Source organism: Echiichthys vipera (genome assembly GCF_963691815.1).
Source record: "Echiichthys vipera genome assembly, chromosome: 12".
Classification (NCBI taxonomy): Eukaryota; Metazoa; Chordata; class Actinopteri; order Perciformes; family Trachinidae; genus Echiichthys; species Echiichthys vipera.
This window is the reverse complement of record NC_139837.1, coordinates 27,959,879-27,979,596: the sequence shown is the minus strand read 5'-3', so window position 1 is coordinate 27,979,596 and position 19,718 is coordinate 27,959,879. Positions and strand designations below refer to the sequence as shown.

At 41.6% G+C, this 19,718-nt stretch overlaps 1 protein-coding gene across 1 annotated transcript; it reads right to left on the bottom strand.

Annotated features, from left to right (window-relative positions):
* Positions 1 to 848: 848 nt before the first annotated feature.
* LOC310954389 (GTPase IMAP family member 9-like) lies at positions 849 to 6,700 on the bottom strand. The gene is made up of 2 exons (XM_083923824.1): positions 6,671 to 6,700; positions 849 to 1,943 (listed from the first exon to the last, which is right to left on the bottom strand). The coding sequence occupies exons 1-2, from the start codon at positions 6,690 to 6,692 to the stop codon at positions 976 to 978; spliced, it is 990 nt and encodes a 329-aa protein (XP_083779950.1). The 5' UTR covers positions 6,693 to 6,700; the 3' UTR covers positions 849 to 975.
* Positions 6,701 to 19,718: the final 13,018 nt, after the last annotated feature.

The window sequence follows — 19,718 nt, the reverse complement described above, 5'->3', positions numbered from 1 at the left end:
CAGCGGCCTGAATGTAAATGCAGATGGCCACTCCAACAGCAGCAATGAAGATGACTTATTTGCATCAGTGAAGGCAGGAAAAACACGAACAGGAGAGCTTGCATGTCCATCCAGTGGATTTGGATCTGTTGCTTTTGTTTCCTCAAATCAAGAAATGATCATTAAAAATCAACATCTTTCAGCGTCTGCAGCCTGTGAGAGACTCTTTAGCCACGCAGGACCCCTCCTCCCTGTTCACTAGTAAAGATCACAAATTCACTGCAAAAACCTTGAGAGCCACACACACACACACACACACACACATTTTTTTAAAAATGTTTGTGTGCAAAATAATTAAAACAATGTAATAAATGTATTGGATGTCATTTTATTTATGTTTAATCTTGATTTTAATGTATTTATGTGTTTATTTCCAATTCCTTTAATGTTTTAAAGCACTTTGAATGACCTTGTTGTTGTGTTGTGCTGTACAAATAAACTTGCCTTGCCTTACTGTAGTTTAAAGTTTGTCAGCCCTCAGGGCCCTAAGCAGTTGCCTGCCTTTCCTGCTGGAAGTACTATACTATTACTTCCTGTTAAAGGAAAATATCTTTTTTGTATTTATCAGGTCCTACTAATCCCAAAAGGAGAAATTAAAAATGCATACTAAACAAAATCTTTAGTTTAGGCTGGAGTTTGCAGGTCTTAGACAGTATTTATTCAGATACAGTTACACATCATTCAGTAACAATCAATCATGGTAATAATTATTAATAATTATATTGCACAAATATCATACAGTCAAGACACCATAGACGCAGGTGCAGGTCAATTAGTTTTACCTATCTCAGGTGATTATGAGAGCCTTCTTTAATTCAAATTATATTTGCAAATATGCACAAAGAAGCGACTGCATATTACACTAGACTGGAGGATTAGATTTTTGCTGGAAATGAATCAAATATTAATGTTCCTTAACTGTATGTTCTCCGGTCATCATTGCACATTGCAACGTTCTGAAACCCTAACTGATATGGCACCGACGGCAGCTCCAACAGCAGCTCCAGCTGCGACTCCAACTGCCAAACCGATTGGACCTCCAGCAATTCCAAGAAGACCTCCGACAGCAGCACCGCATGCGGTTGCTATAGCTATCGCCGGAGCAGCAACAAAGTCATTTGATCTTTCAGCCTGCGCTCTGGCTTCATACTCATATCTTATATGCACCCTCTTCTCCTCTCTGTGGTAGGCCCCTGCCACGTATTTGGCTCTCAGCTCGTCCAGCTCCTTCTGCCTCTTTGCTTCCAACTCCTTCAGTAGTCGCTGTTTTTCCTTCTCTATGGCTACCTCTGCCCTCATGAACATTTCGTTTGTGTAGTAGCTTCCACCATTGGCCATTGTAATCTTGTCAATTATGTCCAGAAGCTTCATGGTTTGTTCAGGGTCTTTGATTTCATTGTTAAAGACATAGTATCGATGGCAGCACTTCTGAATAAGGACTTGCAGCTCAGGACTCTCTGAAATATAGCCCTCGATGGTGTGCTTCCCCAGCTGGTCTCCATGTGTGAACAACACCATTGTGTATTTGGCTGCATCTTCACCAAAAGTAGTCTGAATCATCTGGATGGTTTCCTTCTCCTCCTGGGTGAACCTGGCCAGCTGAAGAACCACCAGGAAGGCGTGAGGACCAGGGGCAGACAGAGAGATGCACATTTTGATCCTCTTCAACACCTCTTCTTGGGTGAAATTAGTGTCAAACAGCCCCGGAGTGTCGATGACAGCGACCTTTCGACCTCCAACATCTCCCTTAGCTTTCTTGCATTCAGACGTCATGGAAGACGGAGACAGCTCTGACTCAAACGCTTCTCTCCCGAGGATGGTGTTTCCTGCGGCACTCTTTCCCACTCCGGTCTTCCCGACTAGAACAATCCTCCTTTCATTTGGATCTGTGGCACCTCCAAACCCTGTCAGACAGAAATACACCTTTCGTCAGACAGTGTTGCTTTGTCAACAGAGAAGCTGTGTGCACACTCTGGATGGGAAAAAAAGATCTCAGCTCACTCCATTTTGTCACCTCTCACAACACAATATCAGAGTGAACCTGCCCTTTGAGACAACAGTCAGGTTACAAGGCTGAAAAACATGTTGATTAGCTTGAAGACAATGCATCTTTGATGTTATCCCACAAGTTTGGAAAGGCTCTAATGTCCAAAGAGTCAAAACAATTCTCAACACAGAGCATCATGTTAGTGTAAATAACAGCAAAGCCAGTTTATTTGGATAGCACTTTTCAACAACAAGGCTACTTAAGGTGTTTTCCATTGAACCATTAGGACAAGATAAAAAAGTAACATGGAGCAATATCATGGACTGTATAAAAAATGGACCTTGCCATTCCGTCGAGGTCCGTTCTCTGAATTTGATCCAATCGTACTCCCCTATGGGAGTCGCCATCTTGTCAGACTTTGACTCTGCCTCATTTCCTCTTTCCAGGGCATGTATGTGACGTTGGGGGGAGGGAGATACGTCCATCCGGCTGACATATACTGAATTAGCAACATTAGCACCACCGCCCGGGAGCAAGGCTAACAGAACAGGTTACCAGCAGTTCATACATGAATCATAATCACAAATATACTCCGTCAACCTCAGTAGACCAACACCTTCCTGGATTTTGAAAAGACATTTCATTAAATATAGATATTCTTAATTCCTTATAATACACTTCATATATTTAATGTTGTTAGACTGTTATATTAATATGATGAGCAAACCCTCAGTGAATAGTCAATTCTGTCTGAAGCGAACCCTCATGTCCTACTGTTGCACTGATGTCTGTCCTAAACACTCTCAAACATTGACACCACTTGTCATGAAACATGACCCTCGTGTAGGTTACACTCACAGAACTGTCGGTTTATTTTTAGACGCGTGAATATGACATCAGCGGTATGACACTACGGTTTATGTCTCCCAGTCATGAACTGAGCTGGGCTCCCAACGGTCGCTGCACTAGGGGTAGCTCTGTAGCACAAGAGAGCGAGATGTGGATCAGGCTGCCTCAGGATGTGCTTGGCAGTCTGAACAGCCCGTTCTGCTGCACAGTTCGCCTGGGGGTAGTGAGGGCTAGTTGTAGTATGGGCAAAACCATACCTCTCACTAAAGTCTTTAAACTCTCCCGATGTGAATTGCGGGCCGTTGTCACCCACCAGTTCGAGCGATATCCCCCATCTCACAAACATGGCTTTGAGCCTGCTGATGACTTGTAAGCTGGATATTGAAGAGAGGTAGTGATTTCCAGGTCCTTTGAGTGAAAGCCTGTCACCACAAGGTAATTCCGCTTTTCCAGTTTGCAGAGGTCTACTGCAATGCACTGACATGGGCCCTCTGGTAGAGCTGTGGTTAGTAGTGGCTCATGTCGCTAAGTGGGTCTGTTTTCGATGCAGAATCAACATGCTGAGACTTTCTGCTATCTCACTACTGATGCTTGGCCACCACATTGACATCCTTGCTCGCGCACGGCACCTTGTCAGGCCCTTGTGGCCTTTATTAATCTGCTCAAGTATGGCAGATCTCAACACAGCAGGGATGAAAAGCCTATCCTTATAGAGCACTAGCCCATCTCTTTCGGAGAGAGGAGCCCTAGCAGAAAATAAGGCTGTAGAGACGGTAGCCATCCATTTCTGATAAAGGCTATGATCTGCGGCAGCTCTCCGTCACGCTGAGTAACTGTACAGATCTCAATGAGTCTTTGTGATGAGACTGGAGCATTGGCAACAACCAATTTCACATAGGCCTGTACCTCGTGCTTTAAGTCTCACCTCAGACAAGGGCTGCCTGGAGAGTGTGTTGGCAACGACCGGCTGTTTGCCTGGAATGTGCTCAGCCTTCAAAACGAAGAAGGCACATGAGAAGCCTCTGACACCTAGGAGGAGCTTTGTCCGGGTCGTAAGTATTGATATATTGATAAGCAGCACAAGGGGTTTGGGGTTTGTGTGCACGTAAAAACCTTCGATACCTTGTATGTAGCGTGCAAACCTCTCACAGGCCCCCACACACGCCAGGCACTCCTTTTCAATTTGTGAGTACCTTTTCTCTGCCTCTGACAGTGTACGAGAACAGAATGCCATTGGGTTCCACTCACCGCCATGTTCCTGCATTAACGCAGCACCTAAGCCGTAGCTGCTCGCGTCTGCACTTACGACAGTCTTTCTGTTAGCTTCATAGATTGCCAGAGCAGGGGCTGATACAAGCATGGCTTTGACACTCGCAAAAGCTATTTCCTGTGCCTCACTCCAGACCCAGACGTTTTCTCTCAAAGCAGATCAGTGATCGGATACAGTTTTGCGGAGAAGTTCGGTAGAAATCTTCCAACATAGTTGATGATTCCCAGTACCTGACGTAGTTCTTCGTTGTTTGTTGGACTGGCCATTTGGGTGACTACCTTCACCTTACTGGGGTCCAGCCTCAAGCCATCTGACCTGATGAGGTGGCCAAAGTACTGAATCTTTGACTTGCCAAAGTGGCATTTGGCCCTGTTCAGTTTCAGTCCACTGTCTTTGATAGTCTTTAAAACTGCATTCAGACTACGGTTATGCTCCTCGGCTGTGGCACCATACACCAGAATGTCATCCATCACTACAACAACCCTCTCATGGTCCTTAACCCTCGGAGGTCTAAGGCTATTTTCTAAATTTTGAATAGTTTTTTAAATTCCCCTTTTAAGGATACTTGCATATAACATAATATCCAAGTGTTTTATATGGCAATTGGCATGTTCAGGGCATGAAACATGACTCTTGTGTAGGTTACGCTCACAGAACTGTCAGTATATTTTGCGTGACACGTGAATATGACATCACCAGTATGACACTACGGTGGCCCATACATTCACATATCACTACACCAATCACATTAATCGTTGTATAGAAACAACCACAACAAAAACATTTTTTAAATGGCTTATGCCAGCAGCAAACGCACACATGTAAATAGTAAAATAAAAGGTACTGGGCATGTTACTTTAATAAAGTAATTAGTTACAGTTACTAGTTACTTCTCCCAAAAAAATAATTGAATTAGTTTCTGAGTTACAAATGATTAAAGTAACCAGTTACTATGGAAAGTAACTATTGCGTTTCTTTCACGTACATTTCTAAATGCTCAAATGTGTCAAAGAATATGGACCCCACCTCCACTCCTTGTTTTAACTTCTGTTTGTACTCACTTATTAACAGCAGCGTTCTGTAAATGTGGGTTCATTCAGATAAGCTGCTTGGGAGAATGGGACTCACTTTGCATCTCTGCCTGTGGAGATTTGTTTTCTTTTTTTTTTTTAAACTAAGTGTTTAAAATCACTCACACACACACACACACACACACACACACACACACACACACACACACACACACACACACACACACACACACACACACACACACACACACACACACACACACACACACACACACACACACACACACACACACACACACACACACACACACACACACACACACACACACACACACACACACACACACACACACACACACACACACACACACACACACACACACACACACGATAAAGTTAGTGGGCTTCCCTGGCTTCCTGTTAGTTAGTGATGATCACATAAAGACAGCAGCACCTTGGCTTTAATATCAACACATACCATGGCACAACAGCTAGCTTCTCTCTCTCCACTTCAAAGAGTGGACAATTAGTTGATTCACAAGCTAGAAAAAAACATCAGCTAGCTGACTCCTACCTAACGTAAAGAGTGATCTGTGATTCAGGTCAGCAAAAATGAGGACTTCACGCTGGCTACTGCAGGGCAGGGGAAGGTGGGAGAGAGAAAGGGGATCATACCATGACAGGCTGGGGATGCCTGTTGTATTTTGGTGGTTAAAATGTTGAGTTTTAGCCATATAGAGCTGTTAAGTCCAGCCTGTCTTCCGGTAGACCCCAGCTCCCGACATATTTAGATTGGTGGAAATGGAACAATTATTTTCTGGTCCCAGTCATTATCTGTTTTGCATTACACATATGATGTTTGAAGAATTAAATGATAATTTTTCATGTTAAGAGTTTGACAGTTTATTGTAAGATTGTTCAGTGAAAGGCTCTGTAAAAGGCGTAATGCTGTCCCTCCACTTCTCAACTCTGAGTACTGCTTCCTATTCTTACAGTCAGAGGGGAATCAAAAGGAAGAACATCCATTCTTGCTGGAATGTGGACATTCTGGCACAAAACACACTGGCATCTTGATCTCAATCTTGGCAGAAGACGCAGCAGCAGCACTCAGAGTTAAGAACGGGCTAGACGTCTAGGTAACTAAGTGTTACTGGGATTAGTCATGTCCTTTCAAATTGTAATTACACAACTTGTTCCTGAAAACACAATTACCTTAATATGTTGCTAGACAGGCACTGCACAAGATATTGCTAAATAAATAGTGTACAGTTCATGCTGTATTAAAACTCTTAACTCCAAATGATCACATCTATCACTTAAACATAAATTAATTCAGCTTGAGATTTTAATGCTTCACTACATAAAAAAAAAAAAAATCTAAAAGTATGTAAAGGACGTGCTAATAAAGCAAACATATCTGTAGAAATATACATTGCTGTCAGACAGGAATAAAAAATAATAATTCCACTAAAATCTCAAATATACCTGTCTTACCTTGATAGTATTGGCTGCTCATGTTGAAAAGCTAAAAGGATGTTGCAGTTGTGTGGCCCGTCAACCTATGAATTCTTCTGACACATGTTGTCATTACTTTACCTCTCTTATCTCCACATAGGCGTTCCTTTCTTGTTGCTAGACTGGCATTTCCAAGCATGAGGAAGTGCAGCATGTTTTTACAGACTGAAGCCACAGCATGGGGAACGTCTCATTTCAGTACTGCTTGTTCTGTGGATGTTGCATGTGTGTAAGTCTGCTCACACACAAACACCCTCCTGGGCATCATCACACTGCTCATCTGTATTTTTACATGACCAGTCTTTACGCGGCTACATGAAACTTCAACAGGCAGAAACTACATAGAACTGTGTAAAAACTGAGGACAATCTGTTTAACGTTGATAAAAAAAATTAAAAATACATACGTACTTTGTTGTACCAAAGGCAATGTGAAGCAGCAGGGCAAACTTGTGGGTGTTGGAATATTTCATATTAAAATAAATCAATTAAATCAATGTTTGTCCATGATCCTGGAAATAAAACAATCCAGTTAATTCATTCAATATAGGCCACGCTTAAAACACTTTTATAAGAAACTGCATTATCACTTGGCAAAACTCAGTATGCTCACAGAGAAGCTGACACTAGACCACACAACACAGAGAGGGTCTGCCATACCTACATGATGCACTGGTTCATGCCCCCACACTGTAAACCTTTGCTGTTAATTTACAGCAGAATTTCAACAGTGTTAGCCCCAAAGCAATTTCAGTCAAAAGCAACTGGGCTTGGTTGTTTGTCTAGGAAGAACATTCACAGGCCTAACAGTATTAACCTGTTATTGTTGTTATATAGTCAGCCAAGCACTGGTCGACCAAAATTTCATTAGTCTATTGGACGGGGCTGGCCTAAAAGGCTGGAGGGTTTTTAATTTGAAAGGCCGGATAAAGGAAGTCATGACACTCAATCACTCACTGTCAGTGTTTTTTTTTTAACACAGCAGCTCCCTTCAACAAATAATAATAATTAGCAAATACTGTCGGGAAAGATGTGTAAAATATGGGATCACTTTGAAAAGAACAAGGATGACCCCGAGAAGGTCACATGCAAACTTTGCAAAAAAACCTCATCCACGACGAACATGACATACCACCTTAAACATGTAACGTTAGAAGAACATGACCTACCACCCTAAAACATGTAAGTAACGTTAGACGAACATGACCTCCCACCTTAAACATGTAAGTTACGTTAGATGAACATGACCTACCACCTTAAACATATAAGTAACGTTAGAGGAACATGACCTACCACCTTAAACATGTAAGTAACGTTAGAAGAACATGACCGACCACCTTAAACATGTAACGTTAGCCGAACATGACCTCCCACCTTAAACATGTAAGTAACGTTAGACGAACATGACCTACCACCTTAAACATGTAAGTAACGTTAGACGAACATGACCTACCACCTTAAACATGTGAGTAACGTCAGATGAACATGACCTACCACCTTAAAACATGTAAGTAACGTTAGACGAACATGACCTACCACCCTAAACATGTAAGTAACATTAGACTAACATGACCTACCACCTTAAACATGTAAGTAACAAGTTCCAACAAGTGCCTTTGGTTTAATTTATTCTATCAAGCTTTATTCTTCTCCACTTTATCAGTTCTGTTGTATGTGTGTGCTATATAGCTTTAATTGCAAACTACAACTGTTAAGTAAGTTAAATAACTGTTGCTGATTACAGCGTGAAGTAGCAATGAGGTCTAAAAATATTTTGAGAAGGTCATTAAAAAGTCTTAGACATGTATTGAAACTAACGTCAGGATTCCTGCACATACCCTGAATAAGAAGCTTTTGGATTTCCCTCTCATTTTACTGTTGCATTGAAAAAGCTGTGATTTAGCTCTGTGCTTCACTCATGAACAAATTTGTTATAGTTTGCAGTCTGTGCTTGTAGACTTGGACTGAAATTTTGGGGGAAAAGTGTCAATGAGTATCATAGCCTTTTTCCTCAAAAATATATTTAATCATATTTAGCGTGACTTTCTTTGCGCTCTTAGAATTTATTTAGGTAAAAAAACAAACAGCTTTATTAAAACATGTACTAAATGCATGTTAAATTAAAACAATCATTCAACTGAGATAGTACAATGAGGAAAATAGCTTTATAAAGTATTTCTAAACCAGTAACTTTAAAATACTGTGAAAGTAATCCAAAAAAGAAGTTCATACTGTATTTTTCATTATCAGTACACAACTGTAAACTTAACTGTTAATTTAACAGTGACATAATGACAACCCTTCTGCCAGTTGTTTTTTTTACAGGGAAAAAGTTTTACAGTGTCTGTTTGTTTCACATGTCCGTTTCAGCCTTTGGAAAGGTTACTCAATGTCAGTGTCCCGAGGCTTTCAGACAAAGGGCCTGAAAAGTTTATAAAAGCATCAGTGACAAACTTGTCTAACTTGTCTGAACAACTTCAGGACAGATCTCCATGACTCAACAGAAGTTTGCTTCAAAAATTTGAACTTTCGTTTCTACATGTCTTTGTGGCTAAGTGCATTTGTAAAGCATAACATTACCTCATTATTAACATTGCAGGTATCTCTTGTTCTATGTAATTGATGTTTGCCCTGAACGTATGGCAACCGTCAAACGACAATAGAGATATGATAAATATGAAGTATATGTGAAGACAAAAACGAAAAAGAGCTCTATGTTAACCTCTTGCACATGACAGCTGCAGAGGGTTTCCTGTAATTGATAACATTCTGAAGGTACCAGGCTCTGAAATGACTGTAACATTGTCTCCGAATGACACATTTATCTGACTACAGGCGTTTTAGCTCTTACAATGTAACATTCCTATAGGCGGCCACTTGATGTCAGTGTTGTCTGAGGATTACAAAAAAGGGCATTGTCTTCCCCACACACATACACACACACAGTCCCTGTTCAAGTGTCAAGTGTCCAGTATTTACATTTTGTAATTGTCTTTTTGTGAGACTGATTGGCTCTCCAGCTGGTCTCTGTTTCAACAAGTCATGCACACAATTTTCAGACTCACTGATTTCTGAATTATTTACTCTACGGCTGTGCAAACAGTCCACGCCAACAGAACAGCAGCCTATTGAAACAAATTTAATGCAGACAGCACTTGGGTGTGTTACCTGCCACGTATTTAAAGAGCTGAGCATTTTAAATTTGAAGGACTCCAAACCACGCAACATATGTTTTGCCCTTGATACACATTTGTATTGCTATAGATTCACAAAGGCAGTGCTTTTGTCTCCAGTCATTCACATTTCACATTAAAAGCTTGGTCTTTCAGCAGCTAGGTTATGGTCTCGTTACAGCACATTTCAGTGACTGTCTGTCTTTGCAAAGGTTTGACGGGGTTAGTTGTGTAGGTATTTTGACTCATGATCATATTATGAGGCTGAATAGCCTCAATAAACATATGGTAAATCCATTAAAATAGTTTTCACAAATTATTATCAAAGATAATAAATAGTCAAAGCTACAAGCAGCATTTAATCGGCCCTCGCACCCCACGTGCAGTGCGACGCTGGCAGACCCGACCATACATTCCCACACTGCATGCATGTCAGAAGACATTATCTGCATAATGAATTAAAACTTTTGGATCTCTTCCGATGTCCACTATGTGGCGCCAGAGAACACACACTATACACAATGTTATACTGTATATCAGATTTAGGCCACACCATATACATTTCATGTAATTCGGATGATGTCTGTCACATAAGCTTTACTTCCTGTTGTCTGTAGTTGGCACTGTGACTCTGACTCAATATGGGTGTGCAGATGTCTTCAGGTCTGGACTCTCATACAGAATGTGAAATTTGCGGCAGTTATAAAGTTTACTGTGTCATAGCGAAACATACATTTGCCCACCTTGCCATGGAAACCCCAGGTCCAGTAAAACACAAATGCTTCACAATTTAGCATCGTGAAGGTCTTGTGATTCTGCGGACCACATTTGAAATGGATCTGTTGAATTTTCTAGGAGGAGTTACAAAAAACACCATACCTGCCTAAAATGGTGTGTTGTCGAATGACTTATGACATCATCGTTCGAGGTATTAACTATTCCTTCAGAATTTAGTGCGACATTAGTGGGAGGATTATACCAAGAAAATATGAAATAAATCAGATAATCTCTCAAGGAGTAGTTTGTAAAAGTTTGCCTAAAATGTGTAAAAACCACACAAAATTCGAAATGGCTGCTTCCTGCTGTGCAGAGCCAATGCAAGCTAATTTGAATTATGTCTGAAATGATGAAAGCAATGTGGGTACCAAATTTTATGAAAATTTTGTTTCAACTAAGGCCTTCTACACAGAATGGGATGCTATGGAGCGAGCTAAACATGTGAACCAAGTCGCTGTATATTTTCACAATGTTTAAGGGTTTTCATGTGTGTGCCACGTTTTGTGCACTTTCAAGAAAAACGAGGGCGTGAAAAATGCGTTCAAGTGCTCATAGTAATTATGGGGCGCAATAGACAGAACGTGCGACACACAAGTCAAATTATAACATCAAATCAAGAACAAAATGGGTTTGAACATGTGTCCACAGTTTTGTGCATTTTTGTGCATCCTCAAGGCCTCAAACACGTGTTCGTAAAATGAAAATGAATGCACAAAATCCAAGATGGCCGACTTTGTCAATATGCTCTTCAAGATGAGAGCAATGATCCCTCCAAATTACTTTTCACCAATCATGGTGTGCACTTGGGGGCGCTATGGAGCCTGCTGACCACACATGAGACCGTAGAACTTTGCAATTTTTGCCACTTCTGACCTGTGAAGGGGCCCAACCTAGCGCCCACCTCAATGGGCTCTGGGTTTTAGCTTTTTCGCACCTAGACACTGGAACTCACTCCCACTACGCATACCAACTTTAGACTCCGTGACACATTCAAATCACACCTCACACCTTTTTAAAAATGTCCTACTCTCTATAATACTCTGTCCCCCAACTGTTTATCCTCCTCATCTATTTATCTAGCCACATTATATTTTAACATGTAAGCACCAACAACGTAGTTAGAGAACCCAGAGTTTATTAAAAGAGTGTTTTAAAGACTTTCCTACTGGCCCCTGTACCAGCTCCTCTTATAGTAAAGTCCATTCAAGTGGATTACCAAAGTCAATCCCAAAGGAAGGAGCCCATTGCTGCTTTGTTTTCTGTGTAGGGACTCTTCTCATGCTACTGCAGAGGTTTGATGTTATATTGAGCAGTATTAGTGGTTAAAAAAGACGTTTTAATGTCTTCACCGTACTATACACTTTAATGCTCTGAATATTGAGTACTGTGCCTTTAAATAGAAAATGGAGTTGGATATCATTTGCGTATAAATTTACACTGAACATCTCACTATAAGTTAACACTCTGTAAACCTTTCCACACAATCCAACTCCACTCAAATGGGGACGAGTGAGAAGAAGTTGAAAGGAGATCATCTATTACTCATGTGACTTGTTATGTTGTTTTATACAGTATGTATTTGTTAGTATGTTCATATTGTCTCAACTTATTGGTGAATAAAGTGGGTGGGTGGTCATTCTCCTCCCCCCTCTGCACTGCACAGCCTCCATGAATAAGCAGCGTTATTCACACAGCTTCAGTCGTCACCCTACATTAACAAGTGACCTAAGATAAGAAAAGATGTGCACAAACATCAATTCTCTGATGTGGTATTAAGTCTGTGAGGCCAGGCAAGTGGTCAAACAGTTGAATAGTAATGTTTGATAACTGGCGAGGTATGACGCAGAAAAGCAGAGGCAGGGGTGAGTCTGCTGATTAGGAGGATGAGAAAAGTCCAAACTGAGAGACTCTAGACATCTCAATTGCTTTGGAGGTCAAAAGCTAGTGCCTCCAGGGGCTATGGAAAAGGCAAGCATACATCATCCCAATGATCTTTCTCATTATACTCACTGTCTCGCTTGCCTGCCCACTGTGGGAATAAATATGACAATATGACTGCTGTGCTGTGGACACAACATCCAAGCCGCTAAAGAAAACAGGGTTGAAGGAGACAAAAATTATGTTTTAGGATTGCATGTCTCACTGAGATGATAGATGTAAATGAGGTGCAATGGTTTTGTGAAAGCTGCACTTGAATTTATGGACAGTGGTCTGAGTGTACGAATACAGCTGGATGATGAATAGTCTGAAAATACCCTCTGCAGGATTACTGCAAGCACAGAGGAAGTATTAACACATCCAACTATTTACAGAGCAGAAGGAGCTACAGCAGGATTGTTGCTACTAATATTATAATCTGCTTTTTGGTAGGTATATGATTCAGGCTGCTCTCAGTGAGGAGAGATTAAGGACTTTCAAACTGTCAAATATGTAAACTGTGCCCAGACTCCGCTAGGGAAATTACTGATACTGAATTAGGGTGACCAGACGTCCCCGTATTCAATGTCAGTGTTTGATGTCAACCTCATTCTCTGATTCTGCAGGTGGGCTGATTTTATTAACTCGCCTAGCAGTGAGGTCAGCAATCGTATCTCTTAAACACAACAAATGAGAAAATCCCTCGTCCTCTAGATCAAGCAGTGTTTTACAATTCAGGTAAGTACATCTCTCCTCATTGTCCTTATCTGCACTTACAGGATCCAGATCAGGTACTGTTTTTTTCTTTATCTTCAACACCATTTCTTTTCTTTCAACATCCTCCATGTTGTATTCTTTCCGTTAGCAGTGTTTCACAGTACTGTAACCTTGAGCAAGCAGTGCTGCACTCCTCTAGCTGCAAATCCCCTCGCACTCTGTGGACCCGTGGCTGCCTCAGTCATACGCCTGATGCTCAAACACGCCGGTCCTGTGTTGTCTGCCTTGGGTTTGTGGGTTAGTGGATCAGCATCCCCTTGCATATGATGCTGACCCCAGTGGTGCCTCCAAAATTCTGTTACAGGCCTCAAGATGAGTCAACTGGTCTCAGAAGATAAATGCCCTATTTTCACAGGAAAGGAAGAGACAGAAGTCATTCTGTGTGTTCTCCATGGCAGGCTGGTAGCTGTCTTTTATGAACAGAAATTTTCTATTTTCTTTACATGTTCAGTCTTTTTTTCACTTAATTATTTCATTCACTAAACATACTCCGTGAAAAGTCAAAACTCAATTACCACATTCCCAACACGGGATGCAATCACAAAAAGTGTTTGTGTCCTCAAATTTACATTTCCACTGTTTTTAACCAAAATAATCATGTTTTACTTGTGTTTCTAACACCTTAAATCTCCATCTTGTCGACTACACTACTGCCCGTATGAACACATCCTACACACGTGAACAACAATATGAGCAACATGTCAGCATACTCCTTTAACCTGACTCAGTACTTGGATGAACATTCACATAACACACACTAGTTCACCCTCACCCTCGGTTCTCATTGCAATTCAAAAATAGTCATTCACAAAAGAAAATTAAAATAAATGCCCAAAAACATAATAAGACCGCCATTTTGTGTTGTTGAAGCTGAGCCACCTCTCTTTTTTGCTTCACACAGTTTACGTCACAATTTCTACATCTAAAACTTAATTTATACATTCAACAGGTTTTTAATCAGAGAAAGTGTCAAATGCAAACAACATCATCCATTTGATCTGCAATTGTTTGACTCACTCTGTCCTCGCCTACTCCATGTGATGCTGCTAACTCCAGCATCGCTAGCACTGCTATGCCCTGTGAGAGCTGTCAAACAAACAACCAGAAAGACATCTCCAAACTCTGGGAGAAGATCAAACAACTTACTGATGAGCTCAAACAAAAAAAGACCGCCTTCAAACCAACTTCATAGACACTGTGGTCACACAGTCACAGATAATTAGCATCCTGAACTCACCAGCAGCAGCAGCGGACACGATTCTGTGGGACCCATCTTCATCCCGCCACCAGCCATCCTCCACCTCCACTCCCAGCTCCCAGACTCTTTGGTCGAAGGTGGTGTGCCGAGGTAGGACGGCAAATATCCAGGACTGTCTCTCCTCCACCTCTCAACCTCTCGAACCGCTTCTCCATGTTGCCATCCAATGTCACCATTCATCCCGATGATGTTCTTAGGGCCGGGGCTGATGTATGTCCTCTGAGTGCTGAGCTCTCGGCTGGTGTGCCACCCTCTCCGTCCCTGGTTGTGACACCTTTCCCGTTGGACATGGCGGGGGCTCCAGTCACCGTCTCTTGGTCTACTCCGGCGGCGGCTGCTGCTTCGCTGACAGTCTCCACTTCTGTTGCTGCTACCACTGTGAGCCTCTCTGGGAGAGGGGGTTCTTCTAGTACTGTCAAATCTCCACATGGCGCCGGTACTGAACGGCTGGCTGGCCGTTTCACTGCGGGACGGCAGAACACCTGGCTGGGAATGCCCTCCTCAGCGCTGGCTGCTAGCATCGCTGGTACTAGCACCGTTGATGCTAACACCGTGCTTCGCTCTCCACTTCCACAATACATCCCCGTCGGGAACTCCATGGTAAGGTCTGTTGCAATTCCAAATGGCATTACCTATTCCTTTTTCTGGTGCAAAAATCGTGGATTTACACAAACACATCCCTGCTATTGCCGACCATCACCCGTCTGCCGCACATCGTGCACTGTGACGTGAACAATCTCAGGTGAAAGCAATCAACAAAGCTCCGTGCTGATTATGAGCAGCTTGCTGACCTCATAGACAGCCTGGGGAGGATCTGTATATTTTCAGGTCTGATTCCCTCCCCCAGACGTGGCTGTAAGTTTTTTAGCAGGTTATTCAGTATCAATCAGTGGATACTGGACTTTTGCTCTGCATATGGGCTTGGTTTCATTAACAACTTTGACCCATTCTGGAAAAGGACTGATCTCTTCTGGCAAGACTTCCACCTAAACATCAAAGGTCTCAATGCACTAGCCTCCCACATTACCACACATCTCCCCTGTCCCACAGATTGACGCCATAAGTCCACCACCAACTCCACCTCCACCTCCATCCCCACTTCATAACCTACACACATCCCAGTCATTACAAACAACAGACCACTACACATCCACCGTCCCGTTACACCTCCCTGTCCTTCCTGTCATAACCTGAAACATATCACCATCAACAAGGTCTCACAGTCAACCAGCCCACATGCAGCCCTCCACATGGCACTTTTTAACATTCGCTCTGTAGGAATTTTACACACAATACTTTAGTCAAATCAGAAGGACCTCACAGAGTATACATTGCGTAATTCAAATTCTACAGGAGGCTTCCTGGAGTCAGCAGAGTCGTTGGCAGTTTAGTGCACCAGCAGGCATTTATTAGCAGAAGGACATCAGATGATACAGACGTCTGGAGAAATGTTCTATTCTCTATTTAGAGTAACTGTGTGCAACACAGTACCCATGATCAGATGCAAGAAGTTCTGATATCTATTATAACTACTCCAGTATTTATGCTTGTTACAAAGGCGTGGTTTATTTGTCTGCTTGTGCATGCATATGTGTATTACAAAAGTAGCCGTTGCTCCCTCCATCTTCCAGGACTTTCTTCTTTATCTGTGAAAAAGCACACACACTCATCCTCCCTAGTACCCTGGCTCCTTATATGGTTTTGTTTTGCAAAGGCACTACTCTAATCTCAACTAGTTGCTAGGTGCATTTGTGCAAGTTGGCTATTTCATTATCTTGTGACCTTGACTGACTGCCAAGTCCGTGTGCTGGTGTTATGCAGAAGGCTTGGTCCTGGTTAAATAATAGCAGAGGCACATACTATCACAATCTTAAATGATTATACTTATTGCATCTTATTATCACACTCTAATTAATCATTACTAATACACACGCTAACACATGATTATGATACTTCACTCATTGATTATTAATTCTTCAGCTCCCTGTCCAACAGATCTTTTATCACCAATGACCTGATTTTAGAGAACAAACTTGACTGTTTATTTTTAACTGACACATGGCTGAGCACTAATGCACCAGCTGGTCTCACCGAGGCTTCCCCACTAAAATTGAGTTTTTCATTCTCCAACAGGAGTGGTAGGATAGGTGGTGGGACTGCAACAATCATCTCAAACTCTATAATAACATTATATACTCTATTATAACAAGGACATTTCTTTTACCAACTATACATCATTTGAACAACATGCCTTTATTTTTAGCAGTCCCCTGATTATACAGACCACCCAAGCACCAACCCTCTTTTATCAGTGAGTTTTCAGAACTTCTATCGATTTTACACTCAACAGGATTATAAGAACTGGTGATTTTAACATACACACAGATTGTTGTTCAGATCCCACTGCGAGTGAATTTTTAAATGACCTAAATTTTAAGCAGCACATCACACAGCCTACTCACAAGGACACACCCTGGACCTGGTCATAACATATGGCCTGTCCATCTCAGATAAAAGGAACGACCACAAATTCCTCTTCTCCACAATCGTACTCGTTTAACTAATAGGGATTTTAAGAAATCATCCATGGTTCCAACAAACCATCTATGTCAGGACTTTGCAGACCATTTCAGAGGTGAAGTCGTTGGTATTAGGTCCACTCTTTTAGAACAAAACAATGTTGCTTTTAACAGACCTGAACCATCACTTTTATCTGGTGAGACAATAAAGCATTTCGTCCTAGTTGATGAAGTAACACAGTTACAGTAACAGTTTTCTCACGTTAACCCAACAACCAATGCCCACATAACTCTTAAAACTATTTTATGAGTTCTTTGAGTTTGAACTTTTAAACCTTGTGAATAGCTCTTTCCATCCGTCTGTCTTCCCCACTGCCTTTAAAACAGCAGTGGTGAAGCCTCATCTGAAGAAGAGCAATTTGGATCCTGTTTTTATCCAATTAAATTCATTTTTAAACAGCAACACGATTTTAGAACAGTGTCAATCTGGTTTAAGGATGAACCACAGTACCGAGACAGCCCTCTTGAAGATTGTTAATGATCTCAGGTGTAACATGGAAACTAACAGTCCTGGTGCTATTGGATCTAAGGGCTGCTTTTGATACAGTAGACCACCACATATCGTTAAATAGACTCAGACAACTGGTGGGCCTCTCTGGTACTGTACTTAACTGGTTTTATTCTTACCTCACAGTAAGCATGGATACATGTTCCTCAGGAATGCATGAACTTAAGTGTGGGTGACTCAGGGGTCAATCTTACCGATCCAATACTTTTTAATTGATATATGCTCCCTCTTGGGGACGTCATCAGGAGACACGGCATCAATTTTCACAGCTACGCCGATGATACACAGCTCTACATTGCTGTGTCTCCTGCTGACACAGGGCCTATTGATTCCCTTTTAAACTGTATTTTAGATATAAAGTCATGGATGGCAGAGAACTTTTTACAGCTCAACCAGGACAAAACAGAGGTTTTAATTATTGGTCCTGAAGGCCAGAGAGAGAAACTTCAACCAAAACTAAATGCTTTTAAACATTCACAGTGCGTAAAGAACCTGTGTGTTCTTATCGACTGAGCTTGATTTTATTCCACACATCAGAAATACTACAAAGATTGGTTTTTACCATATTAAGAATATAGCCAGAGTTCGCCCGTTTCTTTCTCTGGCCAGCACAGAGGTGCTAATGCATGCTTTTATCTCCTGCCGGTTAGATTACTGTAATGCTCTGCTCTCTGGTCTCCCGAAAAAGAGCATTTCACATCTTCAGCTACTCAAGAACTCAGCTGCACGTGTTCTGACAAAGACCAGAAGGAGGGCTCACATTACACCAGTTTTAGAATCGCTGCATTGCCTACCTGTGCGCTTCCAGGTAGATTTTAAAGGTTTAAAGGTTCTTTTTATTAATTTTTAAGTGTCTTAACTGTCTGACCTGCTTTTACTGTATCAGCCCTCGTGGACCCTAAGGTCTTCCGGCACTGGTCTTTTATCTGTTCCCAATGAGAAACCAAACACTTTGGCGAAGCCTCATTTGGGTCTGTTGATGCTTCTAAATGTAGGCTCACCTTTTTAATTTAGCTTTTAACTCAGACCTCTTTGACTCTTTTAGTATTACTAATTTATCCTTATTTATTTTTGTTTTGCTCTCAGTTATTCATATTAACATTAATTTATGTTGTTTTAGGAGGTTTTTCCATTTCTTTTAGTACCTATTTTATTTATTGTCTCTTAGTTTCCAGCTCCATTGTTCCCCTCATGGGGGCCCTCCACTCCGAGAGCTCTGTCGGTTACACGATTGAGGGAGTGGGGATATCAAGGGGGTTTGTTTTATTTTATTTTAATGTAAAGCACTTTGGGCTGCATTTTTATATGTATGAAAAGTGCTATATAAATAAAGCTGATGATGAAGACAGAAGAGACAGAAGTCACTCCGTGCGTTCTCATGGCAGGCTGGTAGCTATCTGAGGAACGTCAGTCTGACGCAGCGTACCACAACAAGCGCTCGCAAGTCGATACTCCCCCCTGTGGATACTCCCCCCTGTGGTGATACTATCATTGGAAAGCACATCACAATTGGCTTATATACAAAAAACACATCAAATATAACAATTTAAAATTTGTCGTCACATGAACAATAGCCGACACTGCCCTTACCTTTAGTTTCACTGATATCCTTACCAGCAACTTAACACAAACAACCTACCAAACATCTCACCTGATGAAACAGTTCCACTCATCGCGACTCAAAGCGCAGGCAACTCAAACAAAAGCCGACTCGTAGTACTACAAACACTGATGTCACTCGCAGAGCGACATCCGACAAGTCTATTTAAAATTCATCGATTGTAGTAGCAACAAAGCACGAACGAACATGAATGAAAACAGTTCTAACAAGCGAACAAGCCCCTAGTTTGTCATGACTGACTCAAGAAGCCATGACAAAAGATGGTGAGACGCGGATAAACATAAGGAATAACAATATTTATTAAAGTAAAGCGCACAAATCGGAATAATGCGATGAGGTGTGAACATGTAGTTATCAATGTGTCTGCCGATGGGTGCATGTGAGTGATGTGTGCGGAGCGTTGTATGTAAAGTTGAGT

What these genes read in the sequence shown, in the direction of transcription:
- LOC310954389 (XM_083923824.1), bottom strand. Translation starts at nt 6,692, where the DNA reads ATGAGCAGCCAATACTATCAAG. An exon ending in GAGCAGCCAATACTATCAAG is followed by an intron (nt 1,944 to 6,670) that starts GTAAGACAGGTA and finishes TCTGTCTGACAG; the next exon opens with GGTTTGGAGGTGCCACAGAT.